The 19331-nt window shown below is 40.0% G+C and overlaps 1 protein-coding gene across 4 annotated transcripts in view; it reads right to left on the bottom strand.

The window, feature by feature from the left end:
* MAPK9 (mitogen-activated protein kinase 9) overlaps positions 1–19331 on the bottom strand; it is a 72809-nt gene that overhangs the window by 32984 nt on the left and 20494 nt on the right. For 3 of the 4 annotated variants that reach the window (XM_053292599.1, XM_053292596.1, XM_053292598.1), the window contains exons 4-7: positions 17395–17453; positions 15634–15772; positions 9715–9880; positions 7732–7803 (exon numbers count right to left, since the gene is read on the bottom strand). In XM_053292599.1, coding sequence (XP_053148574.1) covers positions 7732–7803; positions 9715–9880; positions 15634–15772; positions 17395–17453 — 436 coding nt within the window. Of the gene's footprint in view, positions 1–7731; positions 7804–8104; positions 8177–9714; positions 9881–15633; positions 15773–17394; positions 17454–19331 lie in introns of all 4 variants that reach the window. The other variant, XM_053292597.1, reaches the window with a different exon arrangement.

Genomic DNA, 19331 nt, shown 5'->3' with positions numbered 1-19331 from the left:
CAGAGTCCAACATACTCATTAGCGATTTCACAGTGCTCTGATCTGAGAAGATATTATCAGTATTGTCAATCAACAGCAGAGGAGACCTCACCGGCGTCTGCGCTTGAGATAACGTCAGAGGCTTGTAGGAATGCGGAGGCACCGCTGCCAAAGGTGAACTCACAACATTCCGTTGAGTCAATTCATGTTCAATATCAGCCATCGATACCGACATGCTCTGTATCAGGGTTAACACTGATGTCAACATTGACATGACCGTCGATGTTGAAGACACATTAAAGGGCCAGTAGAGAGTAGAGAAGTCCGATGTTGAAGGGTTCGGTAACGAAGAATCCATTGATGTTGACGAATCTCGACACTGAATCAACATAAGCAAGGGAGTCCTCAATCTTGACTGACATGGAGTCTTCGATTTATGTTTCTTCGAAGGTGGAGAATCGGTGTTGGAAGAGACTCATTTATGTTTCTTATGTCTGGCATCGGAGCTTCACGGCTTTCTGAAGACCATCTCTTCCATGTCACTCTCCATGGTTTTAGACTGTACACACACTGACCCTGACATTGAAACTATCGATGTTGACTTCAGCGCTGAACCCACAGATGTCAATCTCGATGTCTACTCTGGTCTCAGTGTTGGTGGATGCAGCACATCACCATACAAAGCCGCTCTGAGGCTTAACAATCCATTTTTCAAGCTTTGTTTTGAAAACAATTTGCAAATCCTACAAGCAGCAGGGACATGGTGTTCACCCAAACACAATATGCACAGGTCATGTTCCTCAGTAGAAGGTAATTGCATTGAGAGCAACATTTGAAAGTAGTCTTTTTTTCTCTCCGCTTCCTCCATTCTAATGGTAAAGCCATAGAATTCCAAACAACCAAGTCCGACGTCCAGATAGTAAACTCACAGTCCGTAGGACAAAAAAAAAAGTCAAATCCGATCAAATAAAGCTTTCTTTTCTAATCACTGAGAAGCAAAATCCTGACATATCAGTGGTCAAAAAGAAACTGAATCAAAATGGTGCCTGACTGCCGAGTAAAGGAAGACACTGAGCACATGCATGGCAGGGACGCGCGCCAGAGAGGAGCTAATTAATCCACCTGGAAGTTCCCTGCGCAGGCACAGTAACCCATTTCTCATGATGACAACAGATCACTTCCAGATCTAAATGTTTCACAGGTCAAGTATATTACCCAAACTTCTTTTTTAGCATGTTTCTACTGAAGCCTTAGCCTGATGGAATTATGAAATGCTTCTGTTGCTTTAAATCACATGGTGTGATGTATCTACATGAATGATCGTCTAAGCAGTTTTCAAATTGCCATGGGATGAACTCCTAGATACACACATTTTAAAAGCATAAGCAGAGGGACTGAACTACATAACAAACCTGAATATAGCATCTGGATGTTCCATTATGTCTCCCAGTGTAACACCAAATACCAAATCCAAATAGGGTCTGACTTCCCCTTAATCTAATTTTTTTTGAGGTGGTTAGCTTAAACTTGGGTAGCTTTTCCTTCTACCTTGCTTCCACAGAATCACTTCTACCCAGGTTTTCCTCCTAACTTGCTTCCACACAACCAGAAATTAGGAGCACACACAGCTCCCAAACCTGGGTACAACACATTTTTTGATTGTGTGAATGGCCTCTTTGGTGGTGTGTGTGGGGTTTTTTGTGGGTGGTTTTTTTGGGGGGGGGGGCGTTAATGGCTTGGCTTAATCCCTGGAACTTTTCATTGCCTTGGACCTGACAGATCCACCTTCCACTAGTTGTTTTTTTTAAAAAAATAATAATAATAACTGGAGTACTTGACAGAATCTCACTAGCCTAACCCCCACCCTCCATTAACTTACTATTCTTTGAAGCAGTTGCCAACTCCTCACTAGATATGAGGACAGTGGAACCAATTAGTATTTTATTTTGGATCTCCTACCAGACTGTTTTGCAAAAACAGCTGAAATATCAAGAATGTGTCGTCATCCCCACCAAAAAAGGCTGCACTGGCAAAACACTACAAAACCAATAATAGTCAATGGAAGCATATGTGCTGCCTCTCTTTGCTGTCATTTGGGCCTGTGGCAAACACATTTTTGGAAAAAGAAATTGGGCAGGTTAACTTATGGCAGCACATGAGGTTTGCACAGCCCCATACGCACATGCTCCTCTCCCTCCCATACCTACATGAGCCTCTACTTCTGTTCCAGCTTCCAGTATGCTGATATTGGTCATGTCATCCAAGCCCACCAATCTCAGCATATTGAAATAGAAGCAGAGGCTCATGTGGGGGACTTGGTGCACACTTAGGGAGGAGCTGTACAAACTTGTGCAGCCATATGTCTGAACCCACTGTCAAGATTCACCTAGATTATTCAGTTACCGAGAAATTGATAGCGGAAGCTGCAGATATGCAAAACTGGGTATTTTCTAAAAAGAAACAAAATTTCAGAGCTACTATAACATACAAAGTCCTGCATTAGCTAGGTGACGGCACCAAACCACAGGAGAGTTTCATCAGTCTGCTATATTTTGCTTCCTACTCACTAGCCCAACCTCCAATTAAACCTGCCTGCAATGTTGCCAGCGTCTTAAACATGCTGCGTGACAGGATTTTCCCTAATGCAAGTAATGATGCAGCACACAACTGCACAAGAGTAAGTAGTAGCAGAGGAATCCTGCTGCGCAGTACCATGGGCTTGTTTGCCAGACGTTCGCAGCAGTGTGGCTGGTTTTGAACTGCCCTGCACATGCTGTGCAGCATGTAAGACTCAGTGTTAGAATCTGGTAAAAATCAGAGAGATGTTTTTAACTATGACACAAAGAATATGAACAAAAAGGACACTGGTTCCACCTCTCAACATGCATCATTAGTGCATCTGATGCAAGCAGCAGTGTGCACTGATTTGTCATTCATGTTGTATTTCTGTAGGCTTTGCAGGAACAATTCCAGATGTAGGGCTACACAGAGAACACAATAATGAACACACACACAGACTTTACTATATAAGTATTTCTAAGTTATTTCCCCAAAAGAAAATTTTAGCACATCTGCCATTATAAGCAATTTTTAAGAATCCCTGAGATCAACTGATCTATTCGCTTAGACAGTCTAAAGGTTGCTTAGTTTCTACTTTCTTATACACATTCAGATGAAATTTTGACAACTAATACACAAAAAAATGTGGAACTTCTAAATTACACATGCTAAATTGCAGACAAAAAGATAGCTTCAGAAGACAAAGAAGGAAATTTTTATCTGCATAGATAAATGCATTTTACTGAATAACTCCACCAATGTAGATTCAAAGAAATCCTATTATTTTACATAATTTATAGATTTTTTGTAGAAACCATATATTACAATTGTGATGCAATATACAGTATGAGCGTTTTAAAAAACAAAAACAAAAAACCCCTCAAACATCATGCAGTTCCACTTTTTAGTATTTCCATAAGCCTATTTTAAGTTACTGAAACTATTTTGTACAACCTTTTCTCTATGTCTCTGTAAGACACTGACAAAAGACAAATTCAAAAACATGCATCATTTCTGGTCTGTTGGGCATACTATAAACCTCCAACAGCATAGACTTGAACAGTCACAATACAGATCCAGATGCAGAAAAGAGGTCCCCTTCATCTTCTGGGAACAAAAGCACACCGTGTGTGCGTACTGATTACATATTGCAGAGGCACAGAACATGCCCCTGTTTGTAGAAGAGGATGAGGAACAACCTTCAACAATGGCTTCTATACGCTCACTCATGGGTCACAGTTAATGACATTTGAGATGAAGGGGGAAAGTGCTCTCCCCCCCCCTTCTGAATTCTATACCAAGAATGGCATGGGGCCCACTAACTACCACAAGAGATGTGTAAATGGATGACTTACAAACCAATTGTTGTGCCTAACATCTAAGACAGATGGCAAATGGAGCATTCTAACATTCAAACAGATAAATGTGTATGCGCACATACCTCCTGAAGAAGAAGAAGAAAAGACATCTTTTCTTAAAACATCTTTTCTTCAGGAGGTATATATGCATGAAAGTAAATGGATCCAGTGCCAAACATCCTGACTACCAAAGCACATGTGTAACAAGGGACTGTGCAAGCTGTAGAAGTGTCTTTGCACTGCTCACACACCTGAAGTGATCTGGAAACATGTCACTGAGGGTCAGGGACATGCTTCCTCTCTTCCAGATTGCTCCCGGAGTGCAAATGTTTCTACTGCTTGCGTGGCAGCCCATGTGTGCAGGGGCTGGGGGAGTTGCACATGAGCGACAGTTGTGTCCTCACAGTCCCTTGTTACATGTACACTCAAATAGTCAGGATGTCAGTCACTGTCACTTGCTAACAGTCACGTAGAAACAAGTGGATAATATTTTTAACCAAGATATGAATCACTGGTACAAGTAGTAACAGGGTCAACTAGATTCTCATGCACAAGTTTATTTACTCAGAAAGCTACAGAAAGCCTTCTGCCCGCACAAAGAAGGTTTTCAAGAATGGGCTTCAATCTGTCTGACAGGATCTTCAGTGCTGGTAGTATATAGGCTAGCCTGAGCACTGGTAGCAGTGCTACATACAGCACTGGGGAAAGGTTCCATTCCCAAGGTGTTCATTATTCTGACACTACATTATATACACAAATATAAACTTTTGACCACGCTACAAAAACCAAGATACTATCTCATAACTAATCAATTATTGGGTGGGTAGATGGAGAGGTTTCCTATTTCTGTCAATATATAGTATATTTTTGTCAATATACTTGCTCTCCCAAGTATACTCAAATACTAGATATATATCAAGCAGAATGACAAGAAGGGTTATCAGACATTTGTTTTAACCTACAGCAGGGCTGCACAACAGTGGCCAATAGTCAGGGATGATGGAAGTTGTAATCCAACAACATCTGGGTGGCCAACGCTGTGTGGTTCTGGTCTACAGGATACCCCTGGAACATGGATGTAAGCTCCCACAAACACACAGAAGTGAACCAAGGAATCAATCCATTTCTCTCTTTGAGAACTGATGATACTAGGCTCAAATATTACAGTGCTGATGAATTAAAAGCCAACTCATAGTTAACTTAACTATGTTAACTTATATCATAAGTTATAGTTAAAAGCTATAAGGAGACTAAGATGAAATATAAGTACAGAATTTCACTATATTTCACTTTGCTGCTTTTATCAGTTCCCCAGCTTCTCCCTTCCTCCATGCTGGAACAAACTAAATAAGGCCATCCAAGCAAACCCCCCAAATGATCTACATGAGAGCCCCCCACTACCACCTCAGTATATATAATATGACATAAAATAAATAAATTGGTGTACTGTCTGCAGCGGCAGTTCTAGAGAAATAGCAGAGGAATAAAGGCATGTAGTATGGCCACAGTGTACTGAGAAGAGCAAAGAACCTCCAGGCTAAGGGGAAAATCTTCAGTGACCAGATAGATAAATGCTGAGCGTTGGTAAGAACCTAACTGATCTCCCCTATATTCCATTTCCCAATGGAAAAAGCTGGAGTCTTAAGTTATAGCTTAAGTAAAACTTAAGTTATAGCTTAAGTTAAAGCTATAAGGACACTAAAATGAAATATAAGTACAGCATTTCACTATATTTCACTTTGCTGATTTTACCAATTCCCCAGCTTCTCCCTCCCTCTGTGCTGGAACAAACTAAACAAACCTGAGCATTGGTAAGAACCTAACTGATCTCCCCTATTTTTCCTAATGGAAATAGCCGGAGTCCTAAGTTACACAGCACTCAGTATCTAGCTTCAATAGTTTAGCTTGCCTGAGCTCTGGAATAGCTCCTTTAGAGCAGAAACACATCACTAAGGTCAAGTGGCATGTTTATGCTCTAACAGTGAGATTCTGGAGCATGCATGAGCTCCAAAAAGTATTTGCACTCTTGTACAAATACTTCAGAAAGTGCAGAGACCAGTGCAAGGACTAGTGCTGTGCAGGTGCTGATGTTAGGAGTGACCACGTATTGTCCGTCAGGATGTCAGCCACTGCATGCAATGCTGATCGCCACATCTTAGAAGGATATTATAAACCTGGGAAAGATTCAGAGGAGAGCAACCAAAATGATCAGGGGGCTGGAACACCTTCCTTCCTTTTTAGTTTAGAAAAAAAGCGACTAAGGGCAGACATGACTGAAGACTAAGGGCAGACATGACTGAAGGAAGCATGCTGTGGAGAAAGTGGATAAGGAGTCCTCTCTCACAACTTGATTCAATGGATGAGCCAGAGATTGACAGGAGATTCTGCTCAAAGGGAAGTACTTCTTCACAAAGCACATAATTAATCTATGGAATTCACTACCACAACATACAGTGACTGCTTACATGGCCTTCAGAGGGAATAAGTTACAGTCATGGAGGATATGTCTAGCAATGGCTACTAGTCTTGATGGTTTATGCCTGAATACCAGTGACAGGAGAGCAACAGCAGGAGAAAGGTATACCTTCATCTCCTGCTTGTGGGCTTCCTAGATACATCTAGTTGGCCATTGTGGGAAGCAGGATGCTGGACTAGGTAAGCCTTGGCCTGGTCCAGCAGGTCTCTTCTTATGCTCTCATGAGTACTTGCATCAGCAACTTCTTTATCCTATAAAGCACTCTTATTTCCTGCCGGATCACCAGCTTGCAAATCTAAACTGGCAGCCAAATACTTCCTCAGATAGAAAAGATGTATTGTTCCCATGTAAATCACATAAATGGAAGAGAATACTGGTGTGTGTGTGGGGGGGGGAGTATGAGCATGGGGACTTTCTCAACTGTCTATGTTTAATCATGAGAAGTACTGACTTCTGTTGAAATATATTACAAGATCAATCACCCTTATACTTTATGCTGATCTATGACCCTAATAAAGATTGATTGATTGATTGATATTAAAAGAGTTTATTTCCTGCTGGAGGAGATGTGACTAATAGATCTGTTAAGCTACCAATAAGAAATCAGAGAAAGAGCAAAGGCAAAGGTACTAGATTGGTGGAGCTCAAACAAGCAAAATTCATTTACTGAATAAAGATTTGTTACGCATGAAAGATACATATACAAAGACAGCAAATATGAAAGCTAGTGTTAGCATGCAACTGAAAGGAGACATAGCAGCATTCATGAAGAATTGTGTTAGGTTGGTCATAAGGCTTTAGAGGACAAAATAATATATATGGGAGAAAATTGAAAAAATGAGAGTCAAGCTTCTTCTATTTTGTGGTGTTATTAGTTTAGCACATGATCAACCATTAAGATTTAATAAATTTAAGCATTAAAATTATATTTTTCTAACCTGCATGCCTTTACTATCCATTTGAAGATAACAGGATAAGAACTGACAAGACAAAACCATTGTTGTGCACCTAATTCCATTGTGCAGAGAAATGCAAAAAAGCAAACAGTATGAATTTTGAGCAGTAACTGTGTTGAGTTTTCAGTTTAAACTGTAATCTAACCAGTAATAACAATGTTAAGGAAATTTGCAGCATCATTTTAAGACCGCAAACAGATGCAGTTCCTAACAAGAATGGTGAATGTTCAAACAGTGAAGTTAAATGCAATCAGGAAGAGGACAAAGGCTTAGGTGCTTGGTTAATATCACAAATTTCAAACGTGTGGTAGAACCATTCAGGAAAAAGTAGTATTATGTTGAGGGCAGGGATAACTCTTTGGTGAATGCGGATTAAGATTCAAAGATTATTAGGGAAGGATACGATCAGTGCCTTGGAATATCACACAACCTTTCACCAATTCTCCCATGATGCAACCAACTGACCAGATATCAACTGAAAGTAAAAGTGAAATGATAAAATTATGAAGTGTCATGAACAAAAGTGGAAAAGAAAAACATATTTACATTAAAAACACAACAATGCAGAAAATGAAACTGCTCACACATGTTTTGGAACATTATGAACAGGAACATTTTATCTAAAAGAGTCATCTTATTTAAAACATTGATGGGCATACATTAAAAAATACTAAACCATCCTATGGTGATAGATCCTTCAGTCCCTCAATATTTAATTTGTATCTTGTTTTTAATCATTTGCATGTTATGCTCCCTGAAAGCACTGTGAAGGATACAATCTCTTCCTGGGAACAGGACCTTATGGAGGACCATTTCTGCCATTATGCACCCAACAGACCAGATATCCACTATCAAATGTTAGGTGTAATGGGGACAAAAATTAAAGATTTATTTTTAAAATTCTACAGATACATTTTCAAGTGCTAAGTACACATTTAACACTTAATATTGCACAGGAAAGTAGTAGTCATCTAGTATGATCTACCAATACATGAAAAATTTCCCATGGATTCCGTTATACAATCTTTTATAAAATATAACCCCAATCCAAACAAAAATTAGTTGTTCTCAGGACCTACTGAAATCAATGGCCAACATTCCGCGTAGTGGAATGCTGGCATTAGAGACCAGCTGGGGTTGCCTTGCACACTGCACAGCAGCCCTGGTACCATTGCGGAGGTCGGAAGTTATGAATTACCTAAAACAGTGTGTGGGCACTTTGCAGCTCTATTTCAATGGAAGGAAGTGCCCACCAGTGTTCCCTCTAATAGGGATTCCCAAATGTTGTTGACAACAACTCTCATAATTCCCAAGCAAAGACTATTGCAGCTGGGGATGCTGGGAGCTGTAGTCAAAATCATCTGGGAATCCCTGTTAGAGGGAACACTGGTGGCCACCTGCTGTTTTAGGTCATTGCACAACTTCCTGCCCCCACAACACAACCAGGTCTGCCTCTCACATTGTGTAGACGCCCTGGCTGATCCCTAACACCAGCGTTCTGCTGTGTGGAATTTTGGCAGCAGAAACTAAGTGAATCATGACTAACACGTCCTACTTATTTCAATGCAGATTAATCTCAGCCAGCTTTCTCTAGATGGAGCCCCTCTCTGTAAGTGTGCATGGTACACAGTTATTACATGTTACTAGTCAATGATATGCACAATCTGTCATCATGGATTATTGTGCCTTACCATGTCTCAGGCTCATCACTAAGCTAACAACCTGGAGAACTGGTTTTGTCATTAAGTCCCTGGCAATTGGTGAGACAGGGAAGGAACTAGTCCACTATGATAGTGGAGGACAAGGGGACTCCCATGATCTTACTGGTGGATACGGAGAGGTGGTGTTGGATGCAGGAACTGGCTGGGCCAGCATGGTGCAGGTGCCTCCTGCTTCCAACTCCACCTCTTCATGCTCACCAATAAGAATACAGGGGCCCCCTGTGTTGGTCACTGCTGTTATTAGTGAAACTATTTGTTTTATTCTTCTGCAGCTTTTATATTGCTTCACTGTATTTTGCTGTGACTTTTATACTGGCTGTATTGTTTTTGTATTTTTGATATTGCATTTTATTGCTTTTACTTGGGTTTGTTCATTGTGCTTGTGCTTATTTTAATACTGTCAGGTGGGGTAAAACCTTTTAACGATAATAAAAATAAAACCAGTTCTTCAGATTGCCAACCTGGCAATGCTAATTCAGGCAATCCCCACCCCACTTGTCCCTCCCTCCCTCTCTCTCTCACACACACACTTGTCAGACTGGTTGGTGATTATTCTACCACAGCTGGCTCTCTAACTAAAATAAGAACTGAAAAAAGAAGAAAAAGCTAACAATTGATTAAGTGTTCCACAAATAAAAGCACACAATATCAATCCTGTAACTTACCATTTTCTTTGTATCCCATGCCAAGAATAACCTCTGGTGCTCTGTAATATCGTGTTACTACATATGGTGTCATCATGAAATTAGTACATGCCGTCCTTGCAAGTCCAAAATCAAGGATTTTGAGAGTACAATCTGATTTTACTACAATATTACTGGGTTTTAAATCCTAAGAAAAAATGTTATTAATTAAAAGTTTAATAAACTGTATGATTCGCAAAAATCAGCACAGGTTATTACTCTACTTCCAGTTACCCGCTTGACAGGAACTTTCAACGCAAAACCTTTTGCTAAATTAAACAGCAAAGCCATAGCCTGTGTGGTAAAGTGGATTTAGTGTTTAACTTCAGTGACAAAGACCTAAATTCGTCCTCCACCCCACCCCAATAAAAACTCACTGGGTGTCTCCTCAGATACAAACCAAACTATCTGAGGACTACAGGGACAGCACACTTATTCCCCTCTGTTCAGGAAGTTCGGTCATGTGGGGAGCCCAGTAGGGACTTCGTGGCCAAAGCTCCATCACTTTGGAACTAACCATCATCAACTTTGGTTGGGTTTAGATAATGGAACAAATTGCTTTGATTTTAAATGGCATTTGGAAACCAAGGACGTTTTGATGCTGCACTATGTGCTTATTTTATGCTTTTATATTTTATATTTTTATTATTCTATTAGTATTTTGTTAGTATTTGCTGATGATGTGATGTACCAGCAAATATTGATACATTTTTAAAAATACTGATCAACACCCCCACTAATGATGCATAGGCATTTAGTAAAAGAGCACACGCGCGCGCGCACACACACACACACACACACACACACCCCAGGTTGCTCACCTGTGATTAGTTATATTTGAATGATCTGTGTGCATTCACAATACTGTACTATGCTGCATTCTCAGGAAGAATTTCCTAGCTTCTCTTGGATGCATGTGCAGTGGGGAGTGGGTTTTACTGATCTCTCCTTTCTCCAGAAGTGTTCTTTAATGACCCTAAATATGTCTCAAAGGGTCTCATAGGTACCTATTTAGAGTCATTAAAGAGCACTTTCAGGGGAAGGAGAGAAAGCTGAAAATCATCCTGAGTCCACAGCAGAATTACTAAATGCTGCAGAGGCATTTTATATGCAGTGTCTCTGCACCATTTGTGGGATAAATAAATGCGTAAGTCTGCACTGAAGTAAATATCCAGTCAAAGCTGTTGATGAGGACTCTACTTTCTTGACTATGCTGCACTGTGGAAGCTCATAATGAAAAGGGACAATGAAACCAAAATTTGAACCAAATAAGGAGAAGCCTAACATTTTGATCTTTACCATGAAAGACTCATGCTAGCAAAGTCAAACTCAGGTTAACCACCGAAATGGGGCCTCTCAGCAAGGATACCATTTAGCCAGAGTCTCCTTGAAGATAAAGCAGCTAATGAATTTTGGGGTCACAAGTCTTGGAACATGTGTAAGGAGTAGACTGGAAGACTCACTTTATTTGCATCTTAGTATATGGCATCCAGTACCTTATCTGGAGTGATAAAAAAGGAGGACCAAGAGACTGGAAGGAGGCAGTGAACTAGAAGATTAAGCATTAGCAAGTCCTGTAAAAATCTGGGGGAATGGATGATGGTGGGATTGTGGCCATGATCAAAACAGAAATTAAATTTTAATATCTATGGAAAGGGGGAACCCAAAGAGCCAATAAGAATCTTGGGAGCAATAGGTGGAAACCAATCAGGGGCTAAGAAGACAAAGGGGAGAAGTTTTCGTTCGGGGTATAAAATGTAGAGTCAGCAGGGAAGTAGATTTTCATCCTTTGCTCTCTTATATTTTAGGTTTCCCTTCTTGCACATTTCCCCTTATTTTCTCTCTTTCTATCCAAGCTCTCAAAAACTATTTTCTTTCTCTTCCCTTCTCTCCTCTACAACAATCAGTATTTTATCCTCTTCTGATTATACAAACTTAATCTGTACAGTTCCTATAGACCTATCTATCCACTCAATAGTGAATTCTTTACTTAGTTTGTTATTTTAAGTTTTCCTGAAACTTTCTGGAAAAGTCTGAAAACACCTCAAGCTGCCAGAAGGGTAAATGATTTCTTTTACGGTGTAGGTTAAGGGCTTCAATTAATTTAATATCGAAAAGGGTGGACTTTATTATTTACAACAGAACTCTTAATAGTAGCTTCAAATGCCACACATTTTATGCTTCTTAGAATATTATAGTTCACTCATGCTTATATTTTGATGCATCTTTTGCTATACATTTACAATGAACAAACTAAAATATTCTAAGAAGCACAAAATGTGTGGCATTTGAAGCTACTATTAAGAGTGCTGTTGTGAATAATAAAGTCCACCCTTTTCAATACTAAATTTAATTTTTATTTATTTATTTAACATATTTTTATACCTTAATTTAAATTAATTTAAGCTATACATATACCATTCTGTATGAGTCTTTGAATAAAACTTTTAAGCCTTAAAAAGTGTGGTCACTGGGTTTGGGGTTTGATCATATGAAAAGCCTACTGAGGCAATAAAATAACCGATTTTTCAAAAGCAGTCTTGTCTTGCTATTATTTTACATATTTATACCCTACCTTTCAACCTAAATTTTCACTAAGCAATGACAGAGATGGTCTATTGTTTAAATTAAATATAAATAATTTAATCCTGTAGTAACAGTCCTTGCATGAAAACAGGTTTATGCACATATTCCTGCTACAGTGAAAGATCAAGGAACTGTTGCATGGCAGTAGGGGGAGAGCTTGCACTTAGAAACTGCTGTGTGCACATCTGTGCGGGAAGCCTTTGTCTCCGTTCCCAGTCCACAAGTGAACTCAGCTATTAGAGCGGAGAAATGACTGAACTAAATTCTGAGAGGACTGTGTCCCCAGCTCCTGCCCATCTGACAGCTAGTCAAGGTGGTAAAATAAACAAATAGCTCATTTTCTTCATCCCTGACTGCCCTGTGAAAATGTAAACACTGCAAAGAGAACATGGGCTTGAAACACTATATCTATATCTATATAAAAATTCTATTTTATTTTATTTAAAGGCATACCCAGCGCTAATCCCATGTGTGGCAGCTCTCGCAAGAGTTCATGAGCAACTGCCGATTAGCAATGGGGGCAGGTGGATACTGCTGGCCAGGAGAATGGCTGTGCAGGCAGGGAGAAGAGGTGGCCAGGCCAGCTGTTGGGAGAAATGGCAGGGAGGAGAAGCGGCAGCCAGGCTGGCCAGCGGGGAGGAGAAGCGGCAGCCAGGCTGGCCAGCGGGGAGGAGAAGTGGCAGCCAGGGTGGCCGGCTGCCAGGAGAAGCGGAGGGAAGGAGAAGCAATGGCCAGGCCAGCTGGCCACTGGGAGAAGCAGCGGGAAGGAGAAGCGGTGGCCAGACCAACCGCCCGCCGAGAGAGAGAGAACTGGGGGGGGGGATTAAATGGGGCTGGGAGGGGAGAACAAAATGAAGATGGGGGGAGGGACAGGGAGAACTTGGGGCACAGATGCTCTGCGCCAGGTCAGCTAGTATAACATATTCCCTTATATCACATGGGTTTTTTTTAAAAAACAAAACAAAACAAAACAAAACTCAGTTCTGTAAAAGAAGGCTGGCACCTATAGAAAGTAAAGGGTTTGAAGAACACAAAGCAACTTTGCAGACACATCTGAGAGTCCTCATCAATACCCAATTGCTTGCTCCTCCTTCCCTTTGCCACTGGATATGAAATGCTGTTTCTTCATGTCCAGAGAGAGAGAGAGATTTACAGTGCTGCACTGTTTCCCAAATCTATGACTCTAGAGTGGTGAAAGGTGTCAGCAGTAAGAGACCCGGGAAGAATGCTATAATGCTCTTGTGACTTTTAGAGAAAAGATGACTGAAGGGCAACATGACAGAGGTCTATAAAATCATGCATGGTGTGGAAAAGGTGGAGAAATAAAAATTTTCTCCTCTCTCCTAACACTAGAACCAGGGGTCATCCCATGAAACTGACTGCTGAGGAATTTAGAACCAACAAAAGAAAGTACTTTATTATATAACGCATAATTAACCTATGGAATTCTCTGCCACATGATGTGGTGACAGCCAGCAGCCTGGATGGCTTTAAAAAGGGCTTAGATAAATTCATGGAGAACAGGTCTATCAATGGCTACTAGTATGAAGGCTATAGGCCACCTCCAGTCCAAGAGGCAAGATGCCTCTAAATACCAGTTGAAGGGGAACAACAACAGGAGAGAGAATATGCCCTCACCTGTTGCCTATCGGCTTTTCAGAGGCATCTGGTGGGCCACTGTGTGAAATTGGATGCTGGACTACATTGGGCCCGAACCTGGATAGCTGTTCTTATGTCATGTCATTATGACTGTTAATACTGCTTAACTTGCCCTTAAGCTCTGGAATTGTAGCATACTGTCTCAGCAGCATGCTTTTCTGTAACTTACCTGGGGCAACCATTACAAACTCTAAATGAAACCAAAGCAAGAGACTTGGCCCAATTTGGGGGGTGGGGGTGTCGACACTAATTATTGCTCTATGATGAGGGGAGTGGGGGGAAATCAGACACTAATTATTGTTCCTTATTAATATTAGTTATGTGTGATGGAAAGTATTCTATAATAGTTAATTTTGAATGCAAAAAAGAGATCTCTATAGTTTCAGCTATTAAACTTCATCCATCGTAACTCTCACATTGCACTGACAGATGTAATTTTGTTTCTCAGCTCAATGAATGACCACTTGCATTTAACAGGGGATACTTCACTAAATGGATGTCAAATTACCAGGATGAGCGGCAAAATCCTCAGAACAACTCCTACAAGATCTTTTCAGAGTGTGCGTCTGGGCAATACAGTGGCAGATAAGATTCACTGCAAGTACACCAACACAATAAGCAAATATGCAAAGCAGTCTTCACATATAGATAGATGGCTGGAAATTGTAATTAAATAGGAACAATATCTTGGGTCAGAATATAAACGTTACAATAAAAAAATAAATTCAATGTTAGGGAATTTTTAAAAATAAGCTACTACAGTGCATCCGCCTGTAGAATACTGTGGACATTTCTGGATACCCTATCGTAAAATGGATTTTTAGAAAAAAACTGCAGAGGATACACAAAAGTGCAACTAACATTATAGGGGATAAAGGGGTATCTTCCGTGCCAAAAAAGGGGGGGGATAAATAATGGGATTTTAAAATTAGGTTCCTGAAGGGGATATGACAAAGATTTATATGATTGTAAGCACATAGAAAGAGTAGCATGAAATAAATTATGCACTCCCCTTTATATACAATAGCTTGACACAAGTGGCAAGCTCCTTAACTTGCACATAAGGGAGCAAGAGACCTCTAATGTCCACTGATCCTGCCCCCATAGCTGCAAGACCCCCACACTGCATGCCCTTAATCCTCAGGAGCAGTTTTTCAGCAGGCACAAGGGGTGGGAAAACTCTTCTGCATAGACAGAACTTCACTTACAGTTCTTTGGATCCAGGATAATAATTCTGAGTCATGTTACATCAAATTAATCTACAGAATTAACTGACATAGGGTAAGGCTTGATGATGTCTTCTCGCATAAATAAAAAAGGATTAGATTCAGTACATGGGAGAAAGGTACGTCAGTCATAGTTTGAAGTATCTATATTAACTAACTCTCTCTGATCACTAGATATTGGGTACAAATGAGAAGGAATAGGATCACATTTGCACAGTTTGAAAGCTTCCCAAGATCATTTTTCTGGTCAGAGGCAATATTCAGAGACACAACTTTTAGCTCAATCCATCAAGGCAAGTCTTTTCATTTTAATCATCAAGTAAGGTTTCAAATGCAGGTAAATATTATGAATGAGGAAAATATAAAAAGGCAGAAATTCTCAACTTTTAAAAATTGGTATTACTAGTATGTTTGTAATAGCACTACCTACTCTGTGGATGATACCAGCTGAATGTAGATGTTTAATACCACACAACATCTGGTACAGAAGATAGGACATTCTTTCATGATCCAGCTCCATATGAATGACCTGGCACAAGTTAGCATCCATCAGTTCCATAACCAAGTACCTGAAATAGTTTTTGAAACATCAGCTTTTCAGATTTGTATAATTTGCAAAAGCACACAAATATAATCCATCGGAAGTGGATTAGTCTGCAAGATTACAGCTTCATTTATGAGAACTCCAACTGGTTTGGACAGGAGAAAGTTCCAACAGAAATTGCTAATAGCACTTATAGGGAATGAGACAAATGGGGGGGGGATCCTTAGAAATGAGTGCTTTGGTATCCCCGATCGCTGGAATTACATAATCTATGCTTTCTTTCTTTTTTTTAAGGCAATAAATCCCCAGTCCTTGATTTAAAAGTTCTTTCCAAATTGTTTGGTAGGATCTGTTCAAAGGGACGGCCCTGAAATCAAATGTGTACCCGCTCAGTGTATGAGTTTGGGGCCATAACCTTCATATTTTTTGCCCCAGAAGGTTCAAAGTGACTGGAAGAGACTGTGATATTTTCCCATGAAAACTGTTGTTCTTACTCTTGAAGAGGAGTGGTTATGTTTTGCCCTAGAACTTATACACCCATAATACTTTGCCTGATTGTTGGATAGTTTCTGATACTATACTAAATAGAATAAAAAAATCTGGTATATAGAAGTCCCCAAAGGATTGCTACATAACGACACAAAAATCAGCCTCACCAGCCACCTCATGACCTATTAATATATGCATATATTTCCCTGTTGCTACCATTAAAGAAAAACACTGGCCAAAGTAAAGAAGAGCTTAAAAACAAAAAACCAAACTACTGACACACAGCCATTATTTCATACTTTGAATCAAAATAACAATGGACCTATGACTACCTTCTTCCCTAGACACACATTATAGCAAAGCTGGTTCTGTTGCTGCTGCTGCTTCTCTATAACATACTTAACTAACATTTATAAATGGAAACTATGAAGGAACCTGTATGAAGTGCTGAGATATAATTTTTAAAAAGAAAAAGAGAGGAAAGGTCCATTTTAAAAACTGAAACCACAGCTCCTTAACAAAATATTTACTCTGCATACACTGTAAACAGTTCAATGAATGTTTATATTTCTTTTAAAAATATTGGAAGGCTACTAGATTTGAGGAATACACACAATACATTATTGCAAATCACTTCCCACTGAAATCAATAGGCAAACTTACTGCCAACTGGCCTTAAAGAGCCAATGTATTTCTTAAATCTAAAAGATTTTCATGTTATCAGTAGCAGCTGGTGTGGGTGCCGCTAGGCAGTGGCCAGAGACAACGGTAAACTAGGAGGTGCTTACCTCTCCTCTCACCACACTTGAAAGCTGTTTGGAGCAATGGCGCGCTGCCCAACACCCACTGTGGTGGAAGATAGGTTCCACCACTCAGCTGGCAGAGGCCATTTGCATGGCCAGCACATGGCCTCCACGCATGTGCGAAGGCCAGCTGAGTGGCAGAGCTGATCCTCCACCACAGTGGGTGCTAGGCAGTGCAACGCTGTCTGAACAGCTTTCAAGTGTGGTAGGAGGAGAGGTAAGTACCTTCTAGTTTACAGTTAAAGGTGCCTCCGGCCGCTCCCCCAACAGCCGGCTGCCGCTGCTGCAGGTTACCTGCATTTGTGCTTTTGGCAAAAGGAAAAATTTATCAAGAAAACTAATATACTAAACTTACACATCTTGAAATTCTTCTAGGGACTTCTGTGGTGTGAATACATTTAATAGACTAATGATCTGTAAAGCCAGAAGTAAAAACTTTATAATCATTATCACAAATGCTTACAAAAACAGACATTGCAGCATTACAACACCAGCATGCAGGCCAGATTGTTTAATAACTTTTTACCTGGAGTATAGCAGCAGTTTTAAGAAGAGCAAGGAACAAAAGTTAAAACACAGTGGACCTCAAATGTTTCAGAAGGAGCTCATTATCACCAACCTTTAGTGTTTGTTTTGGTGTTATTGTTTTGTAAAGTATATGCAAAGAAAGTAACTATTTTAACATGAATGAAGTAATAATTGAACTAGGGCCAGTGCTTTTTAATTTATTCATAAATGATCTAGAAGTAGGGGTAAGCAGCGAGGTGGCCAAATTTGCAGATGATACCAAACTCTTTCGGGTAGTGAAATCCAAAACAGATTGTGAGGAGCTCCAAAAGGATCTCTCCAAACTGAGTGAGTGGGTGACAAAATGTCAAATGTGGTTTAATGCTGGCAAGTGTAAAGTGATGCACACTGGGACAAAACACCCCAACTTCCAGTATATGATGATGGGATCTGAGCTATTGGTGACTGACCAGGAGGTATGTTTTAAAGTAGATTTAGGATCTCAATTTAATGGACAGATTAGAATGACATAAATTCAAAGCTACACTAATGATCAATGGAACATCTACATGTTTTCAGACAGGGTTAATTATTACTTTGAGAAGAACATGGTTGCAGTTCCAGTAATACAAAAAAAAAAAAAGATATCATATGGTAAGGCCAGATATCAGCCACATGGGAAGGAATGTTGTTGACTTTATATCACAGGATCATAGGAAGCTGCCATATATATTGGTCTATCTAGCGCAGTATTGTCTTCACAGACTGGCAGTGGCTTATCCAAGGTTGCAGGAAGGAATCTCTCTCAGCCCTATCTTGGAGATGCTTCCAAGGAGGGAACTTGGAACCTTCTGCTCTTCCCAGAGCAGCTCCATCCCCTAAGGGGAATATCTTACAGAGCTCACACTTCTAGTCTCCCTTTCATATGCAACCAGGGCAGACCCTGCTTAGCTAAGGGGACAAATCATGCTTGCTGCCACAAGACCAGCTCTCCTCTCCATATAATCTCTATGTTCTTAAGTGAGTAGAGCAGGATAAAATAGCACCATTGGGGAGCGGTGATCATGAAGCATTAGCCATTGGACTAAGAGAGTGACTCTTACCCTAATTATTTAACTTACTTTCACTATCAATTATTTACTGTTTAATTGAAAATGTTTTCATAAAAATGATGGATGTCATCTGCATGTACACTTTTTCAGTTTGTGATGCGCTTTTCTCATTTTGGTTATCTTCTGATAATTTCTGATTAAAAAGTATATAATAGATAGCTGAAGTTTACATTACAGTCAACCTAAATGTACACATTAAGAAAGTTTTACTTGCCTTGAAGGCTATATTATACTTACATTAAGATATCAATATTACAGTATTTATTATTGTAACATTCTTGTCATTGGTCTTCCTGCTTTTGCTCTTAAACTTCATTCTTTTTCTAAGTGCTGCAGCTTGCTTGATATTTTTGTTTCATAATACTCTTTTGTATAGGTCTCTTCACTGGTTTCCCCTCAAGTCGATGTTTCACATTAAACTTCGTTTACTTATTTTCTCCAGTCTTACTCCTCTACATCTATCTTCTCCTTCCTCTATATATGCTCCTCCTTGGACTTTTCATTCCAGAGGCAATAATCTTCCTTTTCAGCCAGAGTACTCTCTCTGTTCCCCCGGGTCCCTGTTGCCATGTAGCTCCCTACTATTGGAGTGTCCCCTGGTGTCTATCTCCCTAAGTGAAAATGCTTTGGTACTAGGGTTTGCTCCATAGTGATCTGCCTCTTGGAGCGATGT

Source organism: Hemicordylus capensis, chromosome 2 (genome assembly GCF_027244095.1).
Source record: "Hemicordylus capensis ecotype Gifberg chromosome 2, rHemCap1.1.pri, whole genome shotgun sequence".
NCBI lineage: Eukaryota > Metazoa > Chordata > Lepidosauria > Squamata > Cordylidae > Hemicordylus > Hemicordylus capensis.
This window is presented reverse-complemented; position numbering and strand designations above follow the sequence as displayed.